The sequence below is a fragment of the Erinaceus europaeus genome, chromosome 5, assembly GCF_950295315.1.
Source record: "Erinaceus europaeus chromosome 5, mEriEur2.1, whole genome shotgun sequence".
Taxonomy (NCBI): Eukaryota; Metazoa; Chordata; class Mammalia; order Eulipotyphla; family Erinaceidae; genus Erinaceus; species Erinaceus europaeus.
In genome coordinates, this window is record NC_080166.1 from 130992716 (window position 1) to 131015514 (window position 22799).

At 41.0% G+C, this 22799-nt stretch overlaps 1 protein-coding gene across 2 annotated transcripts in view; it reads right to left on the reverse strand.

Annotated features, from left to right (window-relative positions):
* The window catches only part of FGF14 (fibroblast growth factor 14), a 713205-nt gene that overhangs the window by 149805 nt on the left and 540601 nt on the right, over window positions 1-22799 (reverse strand). For both annotated transcript variants that reach the window (XM_007539846.3, XM_007539847.3), the window contains exon 3: window positions 20794-20897. In XM_007539846.3, coding sequence (XP_007539908.1) covers window positions 20794-20897 — 104 coding nt within the window. The remainder of the gene's footprint in view (window positions 1-20793; window positions 20898-22799) is intronic.

Here is a 22799-nt window from a genome sequence, read left to right on the forward strand (position 1 = left end):
TCACTGCTCCAGGATGTTTTTTCATGTAGACATACTTTCATAGACAGACAGACAGACAGACAGACAGGGACAATGTAGTACAGGAACTTCCTCTAGTGCAAAAGCACCTCCAAGGCTCAGATGTAGGGCATATGTACAAGACAGACATGCTCCCTAGCCATTGAACTGGCCCTCTTGCATGCTGTCACAATTTAACTACGTTTATGTATTTATCTTTCTTCAGAGCTTAAGAGATTACAGTACAGCTGTTGAAACATGGGTACCACTTCTCCTTTCCCTGTGAGAAGTGTCTGCAAAATCACTCTTCACCTCCAACTTCAGTTCCATTCCACCATCCTGCACCAGGATCACAATGCCTTCTCAAAATATTCAGGAAATGAAAGGTATTCAGTGCAGTTGAATTCATATTGTATGAGTTTATCTTATTCAATAGAAGATGTATATCACCCTTTATACTACTAAGAAGAATCTTAGAGTGACAGATTACCCAAATAGGTAAATAGGATATCCACAGTGAAGAATAGGATAATATTACCCTTTCACTGAGGGGAAAAAACCAACCTCAAGTGACTTGGTAACAAGACAAAAGTAGTTATTATACAATAGTGACACTGCATACTACCTGCATGAACACTGTCTTAGAACAAGGCACTGAGGCCAGTGACTTTATATCAGCATTCCTTAAATTCTCATTAGGCTCAGGCAAAAATTAGTAAAGTCATGGGCCCCTTGGAATATATCTAAAATAGACCTACTAGCTTTTTCTAAAACAGAGACCCCAAATCTTCATCTGCAATATTCTTGCCTTTAAGTTCATGATTAATCAACAATTTATTCTGCTTTATATCTTAACTTTTTTTCTGCCACCAGGTTACAGGTGATACAATGATGCCAACCTGACTTCCCTGGGCAGATGACCCCACCAATGTGTCCTGGAGCCCCATCTCCCCAGATCCGTGTCCAACTAGGGAAAGAGAGAGATGGGCTGGGAGTATGGATCAACCTGCCAATACCCATGTTCAGCAGAGAAGCAATTACAGAAGCTAGACCTTCTGTTTCCCAAAATGATCCTGGGTCCATAATCCCAGACGGATAAAGAATAGAGAAGCTATCAAGGGAGGGGAGGGGATACAGAGTTCTGGGGGTGGTAATTGTGTGGGATTCTACACCTTTTTTTTAAATATTTATTTCATTTATTTATTCCCTCTTGTTGCCCTTGTTGTTTTATTGTTGTAGTTATTATTGTTGTTGTCATGGTTGGATAGGACAGAGACAGAAATGGAGAGAGGAGGGGAAGACAGAGAGGAGGAGAGAAAGATGGACACCTGCAGACCTGCTTCACCGCCTGCGAAGCGACTCCCCTGCAGGTGGGGAGCCGGGGTTCGAACCGGGATCCTTATGCCGGTCCTTGTGCTTTGCGCCACCTGCGCTTAACCCGCTGTGCTACAGCCCGACTCCAATTCTACACCTCTTATCCTAAGGTCTTGTCGATATTTCCATTTTATAAATATTTTTTAATTCTCTCATTGAAGGGGTCAGAGACCTCCAAAAGGCCTTATGCCCTGCTGCCAAGGACGTTTAATGACTTCCTTCCTTCCTTCCACCTGCGGGATCCACCTGGTTTCCTGGCAACAGATGTCCCATTTTCAAATAACATGTGCCAATATATTCCTTGCTGGGTAAAGAATCACTGAGAAGCCTGAAATTCCTGACTGCTGACCCCAGAACATAGTGGGCTCTTGGTTGCATGAAAACTGGCACTTGGTGTACAGCCCACTGGTTCAAGATCAGTGACTGAACCAAAACAAAGCATGGCCAGGATCAATGCCTTTGTAGAATGAATGACTATATTAAGGAAATGAATCAGCTCCTCCATGAGATCCTGCAGAGTTAGATCATGCTAAGTGTTCAGAACACACACTTCACGGGGACATATGGGTCTGATGAGAAAGGGCACAGTGGAAAGGATGTTTGCTTATTGATGTGCTCTCCCAGGGATGTGTGCACAGCTGCCAGCATGGAGCACTGAAACCCTTATAATCTTGAGAGGTGTGCTGAATGCCAGCTTTGGCCCTCTACCTTATTTCTTCTGCTCTGTTCCCCATATGAGTTCTTTCCAGCCTACTGTCTAATCTCTATGTTCTTGGGAGAAAAGTCTGGTTTCTTCACTCATTGGGGGAGGAATCTCTGTAAGGAGATTAAGCAGGGTCAGAGAAACAGCTCAGCTGGCCAGTGTGCTGCTGCTTTGCCATGTGCATGACCCAGGTTCACCAAAGGAACCTGGGTGCTGTGGTCTTTTATTCTCTCTCTCTCTCTCTATCTCTATCTCTATCTCTATCTCTATCTCTATCTCTATCTCTATCTCTATCTCTCTGTGTGTGTGTATGTGTCTATCTTTAAAAAAAGGAGATTAAGTGATAATGGGGTTGAGTGATGATGATCATCTATAGAAGAAACTTACAGTGTCACTCCTCACAAGTCTTCTCTTCTAGTGTCATCAATGAGGACAGGCATATTGAAGCCATTTAACGCTGTAACTATGGCCACACTAAGAGTCCTGTCACTACATTTATCCGGGAGAGGTTGTGAGGATGAAGGAACCCTCTTGCACTGCTGGTGGGAATGTCAATTGACCCAACCCCTGTGGAGAGCAGTCTGGAGAACTCTCAGAAGACTAGAAATGGACCTACCCTATGATCCTGCATTTCCTCTCCTGGGGATATGCCTTAAGGAACCCAACACACCCATCCAAAAAGATCTGTGTACACATACGTTCTTGGCAGCACAATTTGTAATAGCCAAAACCCGGAAGCAACCCAGGTGTCAACAACAGATGAGTCGCTGAGCAAGTTGTGGTCTATATACACAATGGAACACTACTCAGCTATAAAAAATGGTGACTTCACCGTTTTCAGCCAATCTTGGATGGACCTTGAAAAGTTCATGTTACGTGAAATAAGTCTGAAACAGAAGGATGAATATGGAATGATCTCACTCTCAGGCAGATGTTGAAAAACAAGATCAGGAAAAAAAAAAAAAACACAAGTAGAACCTGAAATGGAATTGGTGTATCGCACCAAAGTAAAAGATTCTGGGGTGTGTGGGTGGGGAGAATACAGGTCCAAGAAGGATGACCGAGGACCTAGTGGGGGTTTTATTGTTATATGGGAAACTGGGGAATGTTATGTATGTACAAACTATTGTATTTACTGTTGAATGTGAAACATTAATTCCCCAATAAAGAAATTTTAAAAATCACAGACTGATAATAGTTATTCCTACATATTTTGACCAGCTATCAAATAAAAAAAAAAGGCAGATGCAACAATTTGTATCTAAATCCTCCTCAGGTGACCTCAAAACAGCTATGAGCTCTGCATTTGGCCATGATTTGTATTCAGCGTAAAATCTCTGCACTGCCATCAGATCTGTTGACTTCAAATAATATTTTTTCAAAATTGCAAGTATGTTGATTTTTGTAGCACTAAGGCCTCACCCATATGAGTTCCACTACTCTTGTGCTGACATCTTCATTTTTTTTTTTACTACAGGTAGAAAGAGGGCAATAGAGGGGTTTGGGCTGTGGCGCACTGGGTTAAGATGACATTGTATGAAGATCAAAGACCCACCCAAGCATCTGGGTTTGAGCCTCAGTTCCCCACCTGCAGGAGGGTCACTTTGCAAGCAGTGAAGCAAGTCTGCAGATGTCTATCTTTCTCCCTCTGTATTGCCTCTCTTCTCTCAATTTATCTCTGCCCTATCCAATAAAATGGGGGGAAAAAATGCCCACCAGGAGGAGTGGATTCATAGTGCAGGCACCCAGCCACAGCAATAATCCTAGAGGAAAAGGGGGGGGGGGCAAGAGAAACAGAAACAGCTCCATCATCGGTGCCCTCAACATCACTGTTCTTCCATACAGAGCAAGGACTTGGATCTTGGGTCTTAGCCATGACAAAGGACACTTTCTAGCAGATGAGCTACATCCTGGACCCTGCAACAACATTTTACTTTATTTGTATTTATTCCTTTATTGGGGGATTAATAGTTTTTAGTCGACCCTAAAATGCAGGTGGTACATGTGTAATATTTCTTAGTTTTCCACATAGCACTCTAACCACCCCCCACACACACACCTAGGTCCTCCTCCACCATCATGTTCTAGGACCTGAACACTTATTCCCATCCTAGAGTCCTTTACTTTGGTGCAATACCCTAACTCCAGGCCAAGTTCTGCTTTGTGTTTTCCCTTCTGTTCTTATTTCTCAGCCTCTGTTCTTGAGTGAGATCATCCCATATTCATCCTCTTTGTGGCTTATCTCACTTCACATGATTCCTTGAAGCTTTGTCCAGAATGAGATGAAGAAGGTGAATCCACCATTTTTAATAGCTGAGTAATATTCTATTTTGTATCTAGACCACAACTTTCTTAGCCACTCATCTGTTGTTGGACACCTGGGTTGCTTCCAGGTTTTGGCTATTACAAATTGTGCTGCTATGAACATAGGTGTACACAGATCCTTTTGGCTGTATGTGTTGGGTTCCTTAGGATATATCCCCAGGAGAGGAATTGCAGGATCATAGGGTAGGTCCACTTCTAGCCTTCTGAGAGTTCTCCAGACTGCTCTCCACAGGGGTTGGGTCAATTGACATTCCCACCAGCAGTGCAAGAGGGTTCCTTCATCCTCACAACCTCTCCAGTATTTGTTGTTGCTATTGTTTCTGATGTAGGGCATTCTCACAGAGCTGAAGTGGTATCTCATGGCTGTCTTTATTGCAACATCATTTTAATCACAGTTATATCAGAAAAATGCCGTCATTCAAGTTGCCTTGTCTCTACTGACCACAAGTGGCATACATTCCCCAATGCACAAGACCCCATTAGCTACATTTGCAGGCCTCTTGAAAAAATTAAAATTATGTGGGTGCTCTTTCGGATCTTGGCTTTGAATGTCACCTTTATTTGCAATCAGAGTAAGCAAGGCCCTTTGCTGATGTCACAGCAATAGCTGTCCTATGTGGGTGCTCTTTCGGATCTTGGCTTTGAATGTCACCTTTATTTGCAATCAGAGTAAGTAAGGCCCTTTGCTGATGTCACAGCAATAACTGTCCTACAACTGAGGAGCAGGATCCTGGGACACCGGCAGAGAACAGCAACAGGGCCCCAGTACCCGTCTGCTCCCTGTTGAAGCTGAGCTAGCCTTTCCTGGCTGGGACCTCACCCTGGCAGACGTGCAGAAGGGAGAATCCTGCAGCTGGCACCATGCCCACCAGGCCAAGTGCAAAGCTGGCAAATGCCACTCTCTCCCAGCCTGTGTATGATAGGGGTGTCGGTGTTTGCTGACCTAATGTGAGTAACTGGCACCAGCTCACCAGAACATTATCACAATAGCAGAAGATGAAAGAAGACATAATTGGGTGTTGTGTCTTTTCCTTGCGAAGCATTTCCCATGTCAGCCTTGGGTTGGGAAAAAGGCATCCTTGGATTCTCCAGGACACTGCGAAGGCCGCACGCGACAATTAGTGCTCGTGGTATTATCCGCTTTTACTTTCACTCAGGCCTCTGCCATTGTGTATTCTTCTCCTATTACCCCCGTCACTTATGTGCCCCACTCAACCATCTGTCAGTGATGCAAACGGCATCATCTATCAATCTCTGAGGAATTGCAAATCACTGGAGTGGTGAATTATAGACCCCCAAACAATATCCTCAGCTGTGGTTTTTGCTTTCATGATGATTCCCAGATAGGTACTTCAGTGCCTCTATGATAACTAAGAGAAAAATGCCTACATATACGTAAGTGGGAATTTCAGGCCAGCAAAATAGCTCACTTGGATAGTACGCTGCTTTGGCATGTGCTTGATCTCGGTTTGAGGATGGCCCCCACTTCACTTAAGGAAGCTTCAGTGTTCTAGCCTCAGTTTCTCTCTCTGTCTCTCTGCCTCTATCAATGTATCTATCTATGAATTTGTGTAAGAAAGGCTACACATTTCCAGTTTATTATTATAGAATCATTACACACAAACACACCACACAGTATAGGAAGTAAAGTAATTCTACTTTTCTTCAGTGGTAAAATACTCATGTGTTCTGCCTCCCATCCTTCTGGCTATAGACTCCCCCTCAGAAAACTCATTTCAAAGGGAAATGAACAAGATGACTCATAAACATATCAGCAATACCTATGGGACTGTGTATTCCTTACGTCTTCAGAACCTGGCTATCATAATTCCTTCTTTATCTTATTATCCTTGCCATTATTGTTTCGAATAAAAATCAACCAATAACAACAACAACAACAACAAAGACAACAACAAGAGCAACAAAATGGGGGGAAAAAGGCCTCCAAGAGCAGTGTATTCATAGTGTAGGGACCAAGCCCCAGCAATAACCCTGGAGGCCAAAAAAAAAAAAATCACTCAAGAATCCAATAATTCAAATTGCCATTTTTTCCCTAGTTAATAAAATATGGCTGTAAAACATCAAGATGCTTCTGTGTAGAACACTAAAATTAATAGGAAATGCAGCCCAGTGCTGAGTAGAGCAGAGCAGGTAGTGTTAACATGCCGCCCCTGGATCAGTGGGTACCGAGCAATGTGCTATCTCAGCATCGTCTTCAAAGACCCCTGGGCAGCTCCTTTGTTAAGAAAGTGATTGAGATATTAGATACTTTAAGAGTTGCACTCTGCTGCAGTCCATTATCTTCCCAAGCCACAATAGCAGCTTAATATCTAATAAAGTTATTATTCATCACACATTTTTAAATCATGTAATGTGTTCCTGATATGGAGGGTCTAATGGATCTGAAGAAATTTTAACCAGTCTTAAGGACTGATCATAAAGAAAAAAAGAAAAAGAAAAAAACATTAAGACTGGTGGTTTGACTGAACACAGTGTGCTTTCAAGCTATCATGAGTTGCTGACATGACTCCTCTCCCTTTACTTCTTTATTCTTGGTTAGCGTTATTGCATGAGTAATGTTAAAAGATGAGTAAGAAGTTTCTCTGTTTTCAAAATCCCACAAGGTATTATTTGATTTTTTTTTTTTTTGATAAACACAGGGTAACAATCACCCAGAGCAATTCTCCTATCTATTCATTTTAATGTGTAAGGCCTCTCATGTAATGTAATTTCAAATTAAATAAAGACTCATTGCTCTGTCTGCTGGATATACACTTGTCTTGGCTGAGTCTATAAAACAGTCTTGCAAAGACTCAAACTTCATTAGGAGTATAGCCAACCCACTTATGGCACCTGTGGACCCATTTCTGGATAATTCCCTCCTTAATTGATAAAATATTTCACACTAGATTTTAGTTCTCCATGAACATTAAGAGAAGGCTATTTACCTTATCTCTAGGTAAAGATTATCTGGAAAATATCTCAATAGTTTAAAACTTGTGATTCCTCTACTATTAATGTTGGTAGAAATACAGAATTTAATTGACATTGAAATCACTACTATGAAGGAGTTAGGCAGACTGGACACCATGCAGTGGTAGTTAAAAGTTTCTAAATTGCAAATGCTTAATTAAAAAACAACTTTCTATCGATTCTACTGATGACAATAACTTGTGATTAATTTGGACTTGTAGTATAATGAGCAAGTAACAAAACTTGTATGATGATAATATGGTAGATAAGATTTTTTCCAATATCACATAATTTTATCACCATTTTAATGTTTTATACAGCAGCAAATGCCGTCTGAGTTACATGTTTTGCTTCCAGAGGATGTACTTGAATGAATATGAGCATTGGGGGTGTTTACCACAGCATCTAATAAAATCAGATCTCATGCCATGATAAATATGTGACTCTCAAGATGAACATCTTTGTGTCATAATTGTTCCTATTCTTTATTATCTGCAATCAGCAGGGGGAAAAGTACTGTCTTCTCCATAGTTTGGTCTGAATCATCCATGAATATTGCTTCCTACAAAAACTGATTGATGGGAAATTGTACCCAAGTATCAACAGCTGTACTGTAAACCACTAACCTCCCCCAAAATAGTTTTTTTAAGAAAGATTTTATTTGCTTATGAAGAAGATAGGCAGAGAGAAAGAAAGAATCAGACATCACTATGGTCCATGTACTTCTGGGGGTTGAACTTTGGATCTCATGCTTGAAAGTCCAATGCTTTATGTACTGTGCCATCTCCTGAATCACAAAATAAATGGTTCTTAAAAAAATAAGAAGAAGAAGTACTATGTAGGATGCATCAAATACTAAAAGGGTTTCATATGCAAAAGAAAGAAAGAAAAAAAGAAAGAAAGAAAGAAAGAAAGAAAGGAAGGAAGGAAGGAAGGAAGGAAGGAAGAAAGAAAGAAAGAAAGAAAGAAAGAAAGAAAGAAAGAAAGAAAGAAAGAAAAACAAAATGCTATGACCAGGATGTCTATGGTTCTGAGCGTAACTACAATCTAGACAATGAGAACAACATCCAAAGGGCTGGTTGGTAGACATGAGCTGACTGGAGAGAAGTCACATTCCTGGGGACGCCCTAAACATCAGTCCTTTGCCATTGGGCCTTCACGCTGGGCCTTTAATGTTAACTTCTTAGACAACTTTAGAAAAATCCCAAATCCTTTTCCCATATTTTGGGAGCTGTTCTCTTCCCTGATCCAGCTTTCTAGCACTATTTCTAATTCTGACACTATCTCCCCAGACAGCACCTTTGGCCCACCTGCATGTTAGTTGTCAGGCTCAGGCAAAAATTAGTAAAGTCATGGGTCCCTTGGAATATACCTAAAATAGACCTACTAGCTTTTTCCAAAATAGAGACCCCCAAATCTCATCTGCTACAGTCTTACCTTTAGATTCCTGACTTTTTTTTTGCCTCCAGGGTTATTTCTGGGGCTCAGTGCCTGCACCATGAATCCACTGCTCCTGGAGACCATTTTCCCCTTTTGTTGCCCTTGTTGTTGGAGCCTTGTTGTGGTTATTATTGTTATAGTTGATGTCATTTGTTGTTAGATAGAACAGAGAGAAATGGAGAGAGGAGGGGAATATAAAGAGGGGGAGAGAAAGACAGACACCTGCAGTCCTGCTTCACCGCCTGTGAAGTGACTCCCCTGCAGGTGGGGAGCCTGGGGCTCGAACCGGGATCCTTACACTGGTCCTTGCACTTTGTACCATGTGCGCTTAACACGCTGCACTAACACCCAACCCCCAGATTCCTGATTTTTAAATTATTTGTTCTGCTTTATATCTTAACTCTTTTTCAGCCACCAGGTTCCAGATGCTACCATGATGCCAATCTGACTTCCCTGCGCAGACGACCCCACCAATGTGTCCTGGAGCTCCATCTCCTCAGAGCCCCACTCTATTAGGGAAAGATAGAACAGGATGGGGGGTATGAATCAACTTGCCAATGTCCATGTCCAGCAGAGAAGCAATTACAGAAGCCAGACATTCTGCCTTCTGCTTCCCAGAATGATCCTGGGTTCATACTCCCAGATGAATAAAGAATAGGGAAGCTATGAAGGGAGGGGAGTGGATACAGAGTTCTGGGGGGTGGGAATTATGTGGAATTGTACCCCTCTTGTCCTATGGTCTTGTTGAACATTATTAACTCAATTTTAAAAAAGAAAGAAAGAAAATTCTCAAAGCAATACCACCATTTATCAGGTAAATACCTTTTGTTACACACTGCACTCACCTAAAAGTAGACTGATGGTCCATGTTTGCCCATATAACTATATTTGCAAAGCAGTGCCCAGGCTCCAAAACTAATGATGAAATTAGGCATTTCCATTTCTTCAGATATGCAGAAATCTGAAAACTTCACAAATATCCCTTTTCCCCTTTATTGGTATAGAAAATAGTAGCCAATTATCATGTCTTTCCATGGGCTAAGACATGGTATTACCGAGTGACTCATCTCTCTTCATTTCATGTAATCATCAGATCTCAAAACTAATACTAAGCTCTAAATAAAACTCAGGGGATCTGCAATGTCCTTGCTTAGAAGTGCACCATGATGTACCTTCCCATGAATCTGAGTTCCAAGTTGAGTACATTAGCTGAAGACAAACAACCGTCATCCAGTGAGAATCTAAGTAGCTCAGAGCATGAATCTCCCTATAGCCCACAGAGAAATCACTGAAAGATGAACTGCACTGTGGAGGGAACTCACATCTGTGGAGAGTAGTTAAGTTCTATGAGGTCAGGCCTGGGTCTGCCTTTTTTCTACATTCTGTGTCTAGTTTCTAGCATGTGTCAGATCATTGAGGGTTGATCAGAATGGGAATATGGCTAGAATTTTCAGTCACACCAACAGTCATTGCCCTTTAAATAATACACAGCTCTAGAACCTGCATATCATACAGAAACAAAAACTAGAGTTATTATCTGCCGGTCCCTGTTTGGGCGCCAATATGCCGGTCTAGCTTCATGGGTGGGAGACAGACGACCAGGGACTCATGGCTGAGCTGGGAATGCAGTTCAATCTTTATTGATGAGCGGGAATGCAGTGCAATCTATCTAATCTCTCTTCATTAGAAAGTCCTGTCCTTTATATCTCCTGAGGCAGAAATGTCAGGTCGGAAGAGGAAGTACTTAGGATGGGGGTGGGGAGAAGAAAAAAGAGCTCGAACCAGTGGGGATTAAATGGTGGAAAACATGATGTGACGAGGAGAGGGGGCAGAGTGGAAAAAAAAGTGCGAACCAGTGGGGATTAAATCAGTGTGGGTCTCAAACAAAACAATGATTATGTAAATAGACCACAGCATTAAGCAATGCAAGGAACCTAACATGATGATCAAAACAGAAGGGGTCTTAGAAGCAGAATTAGAAGCAGACCAACAATTATCCTTGAAGATGTAGGCAGGGGACATAGCATAATGGTTATGCAAACAGTCTCTCATGCCTGAGTGTCCAAAGTCCCAGGTTCAGTCCCCCATATCACCATAAGCCAGAGCTGAGCAGTGCTCTGAGCTCGCTCTCTCCTTCTCTCCCTCTGTCTGGATCTCTCTCAAAAATTATATACATATATATACACAACATGTAAAGACAGTTATTTTGATTGTTTTTTTTAATACTGAGGTCTCCTGAATGTGATTTTACTACTCTGGGTCCACTTTTGATGAAAGAAAAGGAGAGACAGAGAGAAAGAGAAGGAATGGGACAAGACACCTGGTGATCTAGAGGCTCAAAGACCAGCAGGGCAGGTGCCCTACCACGTGAACTATCTCAATAGCTCCTATTTGATTTTGTTTTAAATACACATTTTATACTCCCTTCTCTGGAAAAAGAAAACTGCATAGCAGTTTCTCATCTTTCTGATGAATTATTTCTTAAATTGATGCTTCTTATCAAGTCCCAAATGACTAAGAGATAGGATGGATGTAAAAATTATTGAGACAGTACTGAGGAAGCTCAGAGAAACATTCAGTTCTAGAATCCAACATGAACCCATGGTTCTCAGATTCTCAGACTCTGGAGGGGAGCCAACATGCAACCCCATTCCCAGAAACAGAAGAAGAATCCACTAGGAGAAATATAACCAGAGAGAAAAAGCTATCAGCTCAACTTGACTAGAAGATTATAGCATTTTCAGTCATGACTCTCCCAATGCACTATCTTCTATCTATCTATTGATTTAATGTTAAGATGTATTCATTTATGAGAGTGAGGGAGGGAGGGAAAGAGGGAGAAAGAGAGCGAGAAAGAGAGAAAGAAAGAGGAAGAGAAGGAGGGAGAACCAGAGCATCACTCTGGCATATGTGACGTCAAAAATCATACTCAGGATCTCATGCTTGAGAGCCCTGTGCTTTACGCACTGCACCGTGACCCAGGTCACTATATAATTTTTATAAGTGAGAGACACAAGCTAGAGCACCATTTGCTTTGGGCATTGACGATGCCAGAGAAACAATTTTAAAGGCATCAAAATGTTGCACCCGATTTCTGAAGCAATTAATAGTTGTTTTAATGTTGGAACTAATCTGTGATTTACTGCATGGGGTATTGGTGTTCATAGTACTTATGTTTTTACATTTATTTCTTTATGGTATGGAGAATGAAAACAAAGAAATGATTCATTCTCACATATTGTTTATCATTTTAGGACTCAATGTTCTAGGTAGTTTTGAAACTCCATTTATATAAAAACCCTTCTTAACAGTTTCCACCTACCAAAAACCCTCTATAGATAAAGATTGAAAAACTGGAATATTGTGGTCAAATCTAAATGTTGTTACTATTTACAGTGTATTATAAAGTTTCAGCCTAGGGAAAAATTTGAGAAGAATCTACAACTCATAATGACAACTCCCTGCTTTTTTCTCTTTTTATTCTCTTTATTTATTGCATAGAGATAGACAGAAATCTAGAAGGTAGGGGGAGATAGAGAAGGAGACACCTGCAGCCCAGTTTCACCACTCACAAAGCTTTCCCCCTGCAGGTGGGGACTGGGGGCTGGAACCTGGTCCTTGCATCTTATAACACATGAGCTCAATCAGGTGCACCACTGCCTGGCCCCCCTAATAATGACTTTTTCTTCTTTGTCTCAAAAGAAATAGAAAGCTATATAATATTTTGTGTCACTTTATGAATATGTGGAACTAACACAGTTCTTCCTATATGTGTGTCTACATATATAATTATATATATATATAATTTTTCATATGCTGGATTTAAGAGACTTAAACTTAAGTGGGAACAACACTTGCTAGAAATCAGCTTTCACTTCCTGCCTCAAGACTCTCTTAAGGTGAAGAAAACATTAGCACTCTCTTCATTAATGCAAATATGTTAGAAGGCAGACATGCATGCCTGGGCTTCTGTGGCTGTGTGCTTATCATCCTGTCTCAGGAGTCGAATGTGTAAATAAATGCTTTTCTGCAAATCTAACTTGAGAAGTAAATAAACTCGTATCTTCTTTACTGATGCTTGAAGTTTTACATCAGAAAGAAGAGGGTAAGATAAGAGGCATGCATGGTGAATATGCCAAACAGAAGGACCTTCAAGGGATCAATTAACAAACTGCTGGTGATATTGATTGCACCTGAACAATTATCAATCAAGAAATATTGGCGAAGGCTCACATCTCCGTTACCTTTGGGGGAGAGATAGAACATGAGTGTAGAGACAATAATAGAATCACTGACCCTGTGAAGAGAGGATTCTTCCAGTTCCAAATGACCATTTCTTATCAGTTGGATCTTTAGAATTTTGCTTTGAAATAATGAGTGCTTCCTTATCACTATCTTCCCAGTATGTAAAAGGCAATGTCTTCCAGTGGACAGCATTCCATCCTGTCTGATGAATGAGTTCATGATCTGTAGATCTATCCCAACTTCCTGTCCCTTCAATCTAATCCAACTACCAGTAATGATATGGAGGAACTGGGAAGACGAAAGGCTTTCTAGTCTGAGTCTCCAAGGTCAACTCCCAGTTTCAACCACTAGCACCACCCAGGCTGAGCAGTTCTCTGGTACCTAACTCATATTCTCTCTCTCTCTCTCCTCTCGCTAAAATGATTTTATAGTTTTATAAAAGTAATAATACTGAGTATAATTAATCTTTCATCTATGTTTTGGAAACTTCTATTTATCAGATGCATGCATTGACTTTTGGTTAGGTAGATACTATGGGTCTAGTTATAGGTCAGATATTCTTTTTTTTAATTGTTTTAATATTTATTTATTTTCCCTTTTGTTTCCTTTGTTGTTTTATTGTTGTAGTCATTATAATTGTTATTGTTGATGTCATCATTGTTGGATAGGACAGAGAGAAATGGAGAGAGGAGGGGAAGACAGAGAGGGGGAGAGAAAGATAGACACCTGCAGACTTGCTTCACAGCCTGTGAAGCCATTACCTTACAGGTGGGGAGCCGGGGGCTCAAACCAGGATCCATATGCTGGCCCTTGAGCTTTGCACCATGTGTGCTTAATCTGCTGTGCTACCGCCTGACTCCTAGGTAAGATATTCTTATAATGACTATATTCAGTGGAAACAACCTACTCTTCTTGTGGGATCTGGGGAAAAGAAGCCTCTTTACATTTTGTGGTTATTAATCTTTTGTCTACTGTATACCATAGAAAGATGGTCTCCCATTCTGTAAGGTGTCTGCTTGGGCAGTGGTTTCTTTTGCCAAGCAGAAGCTTTTCAATTTGATGTAGTCCCAATGGTTTCCTTTTGTTTTCCTTGTACTTGGATTTGAGTCATTGAATGCACCTTTAGAACTTAGAACAAAACGTGTTCTTCCAATATTTTACTCTACATATTTGATGGTTTCTGGTCTAACATCCCAATCCTTAATCCATTTGGAGTTTACTTTTGTGTGTGGTAAAATGTAGGAGTTCAGCTCTTACTTCTGCATGTTTCAATCCAATTTTCCCAACACCATTTGTTGAAGAGACTTTTTCCACTCAATATTTCGGGCTCTTTTGTCAAAAATTATATGCAATTTCTCTCCTGGAGATATATCCTGAACTGCTATAATTTGGTCCAACCCCTGTGGAGAGCAGTCTGGAGAACTCTCAGAAGGCTAGAAGTGGACCTACCTTATGACCCTGCAATTCCTCTCCTGGGGATAGGTCCCAATGAACCAAACACACCTATCCAAAAAGATCTGTGTACACTTATGCTCACAGCAGCACAATTTGTAATAGCCAAAACCTGGAAACAACCTCAGTGTTCAACAACAGATGTGTGGCTGAGCAAGAAAGCTGTGGTCTAGATACACAATGGAATACCACTCAGCTATTCAAAATGATGAATTCACTTTCTTCACCTCATCTTGGACAAAATTTGAGTGAGATAAGCCAAAAAGAGAAGAGTGACTATGGGATAATCTCACTTGCAAGTGGAATTTAAGAAAGAAACCCGAACAGACTGGGGAAACACTAAGCAAAACCTACACTGGATTTGGTGTATGGTATCAAAGCAAAGGGCATTGGTGAAAGGAGCAAGGGAGGAGGTGGGAGATTTGCTGATATCTGAGACTCACAAGTGACAGTAGTCAGATGTCCCCCAGGCTTTGGGGCTATTACATTAATTAAGAAGGAGGAGAAAGAGGAAGAGGAGGAGAAGGAAGCAGAGGAGAAGAAGAAGGAGGAAGAAGAAGGAGGAAGAGGAGGATGAGAAGATGAGAACAGAGCTACTCCAGCTTTCTGTGAATTTGAATTTAGTGGGAGATGAACTTACAAAAACCAAGTATTTGTTACTTTTCTTTTTTTTTAATTTTTATTTATTTATTTTCCCTTTTGTTGCCCTTGTTGTCTTTTTTATTATTGTTGTAGTTATTATTGTTGTTGTTTTTGATGTTGTCATTGTTGGATAGGACAGAGAGAAATGGAGAGAGGAGGGGAAGACAGAGAGGGAGAAAAAGATAGACACCTGCAGACCTGCTTCACCGCCTGTGAAGCAACTCCCCTGCAGGTGGGGAGCCAGGTGCTCGAACTGGGATCCATCCTTCTAAAGATCCTTGTGCTTTGCACCATGTGCACTTAACCAGCTGCACTACTGCTCAAGTCCCTATTTGCTACTTTTCATCACCAGCTTGCTGTAAAGCGACCACTATGTCCCAGTAGTCATTGTAACAATGCTTGCTGTAGGACTGCTGACTTTTGGATCCCTGGTGTTACAATCTTGCACTAGAGGGTATTCCTTCATAAAATGCAAATGTCTGGGCCACCCACCAAGGTGGGAGACATCAAGAATGTGTTAAGCCTTAATTACAGGAGTGTTTGTCTGGATATCATTAAGTCAGGTGTATGTCTGTGATGTCCACAAGAAATAATGTTCTCAGGTCATTGTGCATAACCTCCAAACCTTTCAGGGAGAGGGCCAAATGCCAGAGTTACAGATAAATGCATTTTTGCATAATCTCGAGGCCTGTGGGCTGATGAGGGGGTTAGAGTTGTGACAGAGGAGTGCCTGAAGCCTTTCTTACTGGGCAGGCCTTGTGGTATTTTTAGACAAAGGGATGTTCTTGATAACCATCAATCATGTTTTATACATAGAGAGGCTTGAGGTAAAAATGAACAGGATTTCTAACAACAAATATCAAGAAGTCTTCTTCACCAAATAACAATAAAATCATTTACCTCACCCACGTAGAAGTCTCAATACCATCACACTGCAGATGCCACCAGTCTCTAAAGAATCCTTTATCTACACACCCCACCCCACACATCCCCCCAAAAAAAGTTTTCTTAGACTTTCAAAGTCACATGTTGCTTGGGGAGGTGGGGGGATCCCATTTCTCTTAGCCTATTAAACAGTTATTGCTATTCAAATCCCTTTTGTTTCCTAAACAGTAATTTGATCTGATTCTTTGGCTAAGGAAAGCCCTTCCTCCCTCACTCCCAGTGTTTGCACTTATTGGCAAAGCATCTTAAGCTCCATCTTCCAGACACACACTAACAGTCACTGTGCTCAAGAAAGGACTGCTGTCACAGGGAAGGGGAGATTCCACAGGGACCAGGAGCTTTTTCTAGCACTGGAAAGGCAATTATTTACATCTTAGTTGAGACACCTCCGCTCCTCTGGCACATGGAACATCTTTATTTGGATGGAGAGGGATTCTCAGAGCTCTGTCCTGGAATACGCAGAGACACATAGGCAGCTGGAGTAACATCACTGTTGCCATCTCCATTTATCAGACTTCACTCTGCACCACCTGAGTCTTCCCTCGACCGCATCCTCAGTCTACAGATCCTGAGTGAGACTGGCCCCATGCCAGACACTGTTCTCCAGGATGCACGCATTAAGTGGATCTTGTCAAAGTGAGCATAAACTAAGAACACCTTCCTTCATTTCCCAGACTTAAATCTTCCTTGGCTTCCCCCCACCCCCGTAGGCTGGAATGAAACTGAAATTTTCCTGCTTTAGAATTTACCCAACTTAGTTCCACATTTTTTGGCTAGGTGAGCCTTGTTTGTCAAAACCTTTAAAACTGAAAACTTGGGGTTGGGCAGTAGCACAGCGGGTTAAGTGCAGGTGGCACAAAGCCTCTGTCCTATCCAACAATGATGACAACAATAATAACTACAACAATAAAATAACAAGGGCAACAAAAGGGAATAAATAAATAAATATTTTTTTAAAAAAACCCTGAAAGCTCTTATAATGCATACAATCCAGTTTAAGAATTCCAAACACCCCTATATAATGTCAAGCCTTCAAGGGGCCAGGCAGTGGCGCACCTGGTTAAGTGCTCACATTACAGTTCACAAGGACCCAGGTTCAAGCCTCTGGTCCCCACCTGTAGAGGGAAAGCTTCAGAATTAGTGAAGTAGGACTGCAAATGACTCTCTGTCTCTTTCCCTCTCTACCTACCTACCCCCCTACCCACTCAATTTTTCTCTGTCTCTATACAGTAAATAAATAATAAAACAACAGAAAGCTTTCCCTTAGATAAGTTTAAATTTTTTTGGTAATTTTAATTGTATTGCTTTATATATAGTTTTAAATTATCAATAGACTGACCTCAGCTAAACCTCACTCATGACAATACTATTACTCAAGAAAGTTTATTTTTTTAATGTTTCCTTCCAGAATCTCTCAAGCAAATAGACTGCTTCAGATTATACTTAACAATTGACATGAAATTTTCTCCCCCACCCCCGGCCACCCTGTATTGCCATTCCCTGGAGGTTTCATTACGTCACCATGTTTTTACAACATCTTGTTAGAATAGGTGTCAGACCAGGTTATGAAAAATGTCTGGCGCATGGAAGGAGGAGAGGGAAATATTTACACATGTAAGTTAATGAGCCAGACAAAGATGCTCAAATCCTGTCTTCTCTGTTTACTATCTGGGTAACTACAGGTGGATTCTTCAGTCCTTAGAACCTCAGACTTTTTATTTCCATGGGGTTTTCATAATAAGATTGCTGTTCAGGCGGTAGTGCAGCGGGTTGGCTTGAACTGGGATCCTTATGCTGGTTCTTGCGCTTGGCGCCACATGTGCTTAACCCGCTGCACTACCGCCTGACTCCCCGCAATTGTTTTAATGTAATAGTGTAGCACTGGAGGACAATACAGCCTAGCAATAACTTTCCTATATAAGAACAAAAGTTGAATTACTCATGTAGAACTCCAGTCTATTTGTACAAGGTACTGTTTACAGTGCATATGCTGGTCTACCCATCTTAGATCATAGAATCTGAACAGCAATCTTATTATGAAAACCCCATGGAAATAAAAAGTCTGAGGTTCTAAGGACTGAAGAATCCACCTGTAGTTACCCAGATAGTAATTCCAACTACAAGGACATCAATAACAACAATAATAACTACAATAATAAAACAACAAGAGCAGCAAAAGGGAAAATAAATAAACATTAAAAAAAAAACAACTGTGGAGAAGAGCATTCTTTGTTCTGAAACATTCAAAGTTCACATTTCATCACACTGAAATAAAAAGTGGACATTAGTTTTAAAGAGTTAGTGAAGACTGAATGTGACTTTTGGTTTTTATCTTTTTTTTTCTTTTTCTTTTTCTTCAGTGGTTACAGTTTTTAAGATGCCATAATCTGAGGATCTCTTGAGGTTTGGGTGAATACAGTGCCTTTTCTCAGATTCTGTTATCAAAGTAAAGAATCAACAACTGGAGGAAGCAGAAAATTAAGGCCTGTAAACCAGGGAATCATACTTCCAAAAGGGAGGTCCTGAGGCTGGCTTCTTGGAAACTCAGGGAGTAAGTTTAGAAAACAAAAGAGTCAGTAAGAAGCCTGAGGTTGGGGCTGGGGTGATAGCATAATGGTTCTGCAAAAGTTTTTCATGCCTGAGGCTCTGAGGTCCCAGGTTCAATTCCCAGCACCACCATAAAATCAGAGTTGAATTATGCTCTCCCTCTGCTTCCTTCTCTCAACAAATAAAAAATAAAATAAGCCTGAGGCTGTTTCTGGCACAGATTTGAGGACAAGGACCTTTTGCCCCCAAGTCAATTCATTAGACCATGGTGAAGCAATACTTACAACAGCGGACATAGGGCCAGGTTCCTACAACCAGTGTTTCTAATGCTCCTACACAGCTTACAACAAACACTTGGATTTGTAGCTAAGACACATTAAGACACATATGCAAGAGCATATATCCCACCTCTCTACAATATAAAAAGCAACTTCCTCAGCAGCAGAAACCCAACACACACACACACACACACACACACACACACACACACACACACACACACACACACACACACATCTCTGTTTCCCATGATACCTGCACATACAAAAGAGAACAGTAGTGTGATAAAATCATCACCAGAAACAGAACCAAAGATCTTGGCATACACTGCATCTGATCATTGCCAGGCATGCCGGAGAGTACTTGTAAACTTGGACGGGGGAAAAAAGACACAAAAATAACACAGTAAATGTCAAATCAATAAGACCCACTTGAATCTGAAATAAGGCTTCTTAGAAAATGATCTTTATCTAAGTCAGACTTCCCTCTCTGCCTGTCTCTCTCTCTCTCTCTCTCTCTCTCTCTCTCTCTCTCTTTCTTTCTTTGCCCCTCAAGGAGGGGAGAGGGAATTCTAGCTTGATCTTTGCTGACCATGTTGCATATTCAGCTTGTGCAAAAGAATACAATTTGCATAATGTGGAAGCCTGGTCTGCAGGCAGGAAAACCCTCCAGGGATTTCAGATGAAGCTTCAAAAATAGCCAGAGCTCACCATGAAGGGAATCCACAGCTCTCCTGTTATGTGTTTTGACAGGATTTCCCTGCCTTGCTGAAGAAAATACTTCATATTTCATGGGAGGCCCTATTTAATGTTTCTGTTTAAGTTTTAAAATGAGTTTATGTGGTGTATGCATATTTAGTTTTTTTAAAGATACTGGACAATAATAATAGAGGGGCCACATGGAGGTGCACCTAGTTGAATGCACATGTTACAGTTCTCAAGGACCCAGGTTCGAGCCCCCAATTCCCACTTGCAAGGGGAAAGCTTCATGAGTGGTGAAGCAGTGTGGCAGGTCTCTCTCTCTTCCTCTCTCTCTCTCTCTCTCTCTCTCATCCCCTTCCCTCTCAATTTCTGACTGTGTCTATCAAATAAATAAATATAATTTTAAAAAATTTAAAATGAGGGTTAAGTAGTTAATAAAAAAGAGGCTACTCAAACCCACATAAGGCTATTTTTCTCAGGGGCATTATAACCTCAGTAATCAATTTTTCTTAAAGGAAAGTCAAAAGAAATATTTTCATTTCAGTTACTACTGCTTGACCCTATGACAGAAATAAATTCTAACTGCATTGTAATGCATATGAATAGCATCTCACTATTATTTATCTACAAATAGTAACTTCCCAGAAGAAGCTACATGCTTGACTACTAAGTAAACAAAATAGAGAGGCTCGGTCATATACCAGTGGAACAACCATTTCCGCATTATGGAAGTATTTTCCCAGCAAAACATTCCCACAATTCAAATTCTTATTTTTTTAAGAGTGAGGTATATATTTTTTTACAACTCACATCAATTCACTTTTTAAACAGACCTCAGAGGAATCTCTAAAACAAATGCATCTATGAAACCCAAAGATAAAGCCAATTATATTAACATGAAATCTTCCCAAAATGCTCGATTACCTCTCCACTGGTTCATGGTGCAGCAAAGACAGAAAGCCAAGATGCAAAGCTAGGCTTGCCATTGATAAAATGACATCATCAAACACAGATGCACAACCCAGGATCAGTCCCAAGAATGTTTAAGATCAGGTGGGAGTTAACATGGTGCAATCTATAGACAAGGGACTTACTCATTTTTGTTCTGGCTGCTATTGTTATTGGACAAACGCCTTGTGCATAACCAACGATGATTGGCCTGTTACTTACTGATGGGTAGAGGTAACCTTCTCCATTCATGGCGATATACAACCCTGTCTTCACTCCCTGGATGGCAACCACACGCAGACCCACTGGTATGAGGTTGAACAGTGCTGCAAAGATAAACACGGGGTGTCAGAAATGGGTAGGAGAGGCCAATCGCGGCCACCATTTTTCTCTGCCTCACTGTTTTTCTCTCTCTCTCTCACTGCCTCTTCTGGGCAGCTTTTATTTCTCCAGATAATTAAAAAGTTAAGTGTCCTGTGAGGGGCAAAATGAGTACTGAGGTCTCACTTTGCAGAAAGTTGCAGTCTTGTCTATAGCCTTCTTTAGAAGTAGGATAGATAACAGAATGATTCTCATGCCTGACTCTCTGAAGTCCTAGGTTCAATCCCCCACACCACCATAGGCCCAAGCTGATAAGTGCTCTGGTTCATAGCAACAACAATAATAATAACAACAAAGAATTTCTGGGCTAACAAACAAAGTCACAGCATCAGGTAGGATTCTAGTATCACAGGCCCTCATATCTTCAGATGTCCAATGAAATGACTGGTAAAGCATCTCAAATGCGGAGTTGAGAAAGCTCAGGCTGGACAGAGATTCTGCCGTTTACTCAGAAGCTAAGATTTCTCCTGGCCTTACACCTGGAGGCCAGAAGTTAACGCGATAATTCCAGGACTCAATTACTCTTGCAGAACTAGCATGGCACAGAAAAAGAAGCACACCTGCCAAGGTGCTACATTTAGAGTGAACTAATTAAAATGAGTGGCATGCATATTTGAAACAGTTTTCACTATTAATATTGCATACATCTTGGAGTGAAAAAACAAAAGAGAGAAAAGTGAGCTGTTCCACCACCAAAGAGTTAATGACTCTTTTGCGTTCCCTTATTTCATTTTCCTATAGTGAGACAAACTAGACTGAAATGGAGTGTTTCCCTCAGCACTGTGATCAAAGTAAGAATTGAGTTTGTCAATGTAATAGTTAACCGGTGTTATCTCTTGACTGTTTGGTAGGTGTAAGAGCATATTCCGAGTGATCACTCCAATGATGATTGTGAAGATTTTATGCTAGACACATTTATAAGAGAACTGCAGATTATCCAGTGCAGTTATATCCTATTCAGAATTTTATTAATTCAAATCTAATTTTTTATTTTAGAAATTGATATCATTTTTAAAATAAATTTATTTATTTTATTATCTTTATTTATTTATTGGATAAATACAGCCAGAAATTGAGAGAGAAGTGGGTGATAGAGAAGAAGAAAGACACCCACAGCTCTGTTTCACCACTCATGAAGCTATCCCCCTTCAGGTGAGGACCAGGGGATTGAACCTGGGTCCTTGAGCATTGTAATATGTGTGCTCAACCAGATGTGCCATCACCAGGCCCCAAAAATTATTTCTTTATTTAATAAATGAGATATAAAGAGATAAAGATGGGTAATAGATAGATAGATAGAGAGAGAGATGCCAAAGCATGATTGTTCTGGTTTATGTTGATGCTGGAGATTCAGCCTGGAACCTCAGAGCCTGAGGCATGAAAGTCTCTTTTGCAGAACTATTGTGCTGTCTCCTCAGCTCAGTACTTACTTATTTTATTTGACTGGACAGCGAGAAATTCAGAGGGGAGGGGGAGATACAGAGAAAAAGGGACAGCTCTTCTTTCTCTCTCCCTCTCCCTCTCCCTCTCCCTCTCCCTCTCCCTCTCCCTCTCCCTCTCCCTCTCCCTCTCCCTCTCCCTCTCCCTCTCCTCTCCCTCTCCCTCTCCCTCTCCCTCTCCCACTCTTTCTCTCTGTCTCTCTCTCTCTCTCTCTCTCTATCTCCCTTTCCCTCACAATTTCTCTCTATCCTGTCAAATATAAATAGAAAGGAAAAAACATGGCTACTGAGAGCCGTGGATTCACTGTGCAGGCACCAAGTACCAGTGGTAACCTGGGTGGAAAGGGGCAGGGAGAGTGTTTGTCTGTCTGTGTAAACTTCTCCACCCTAAGTTACTCAAACCTGATT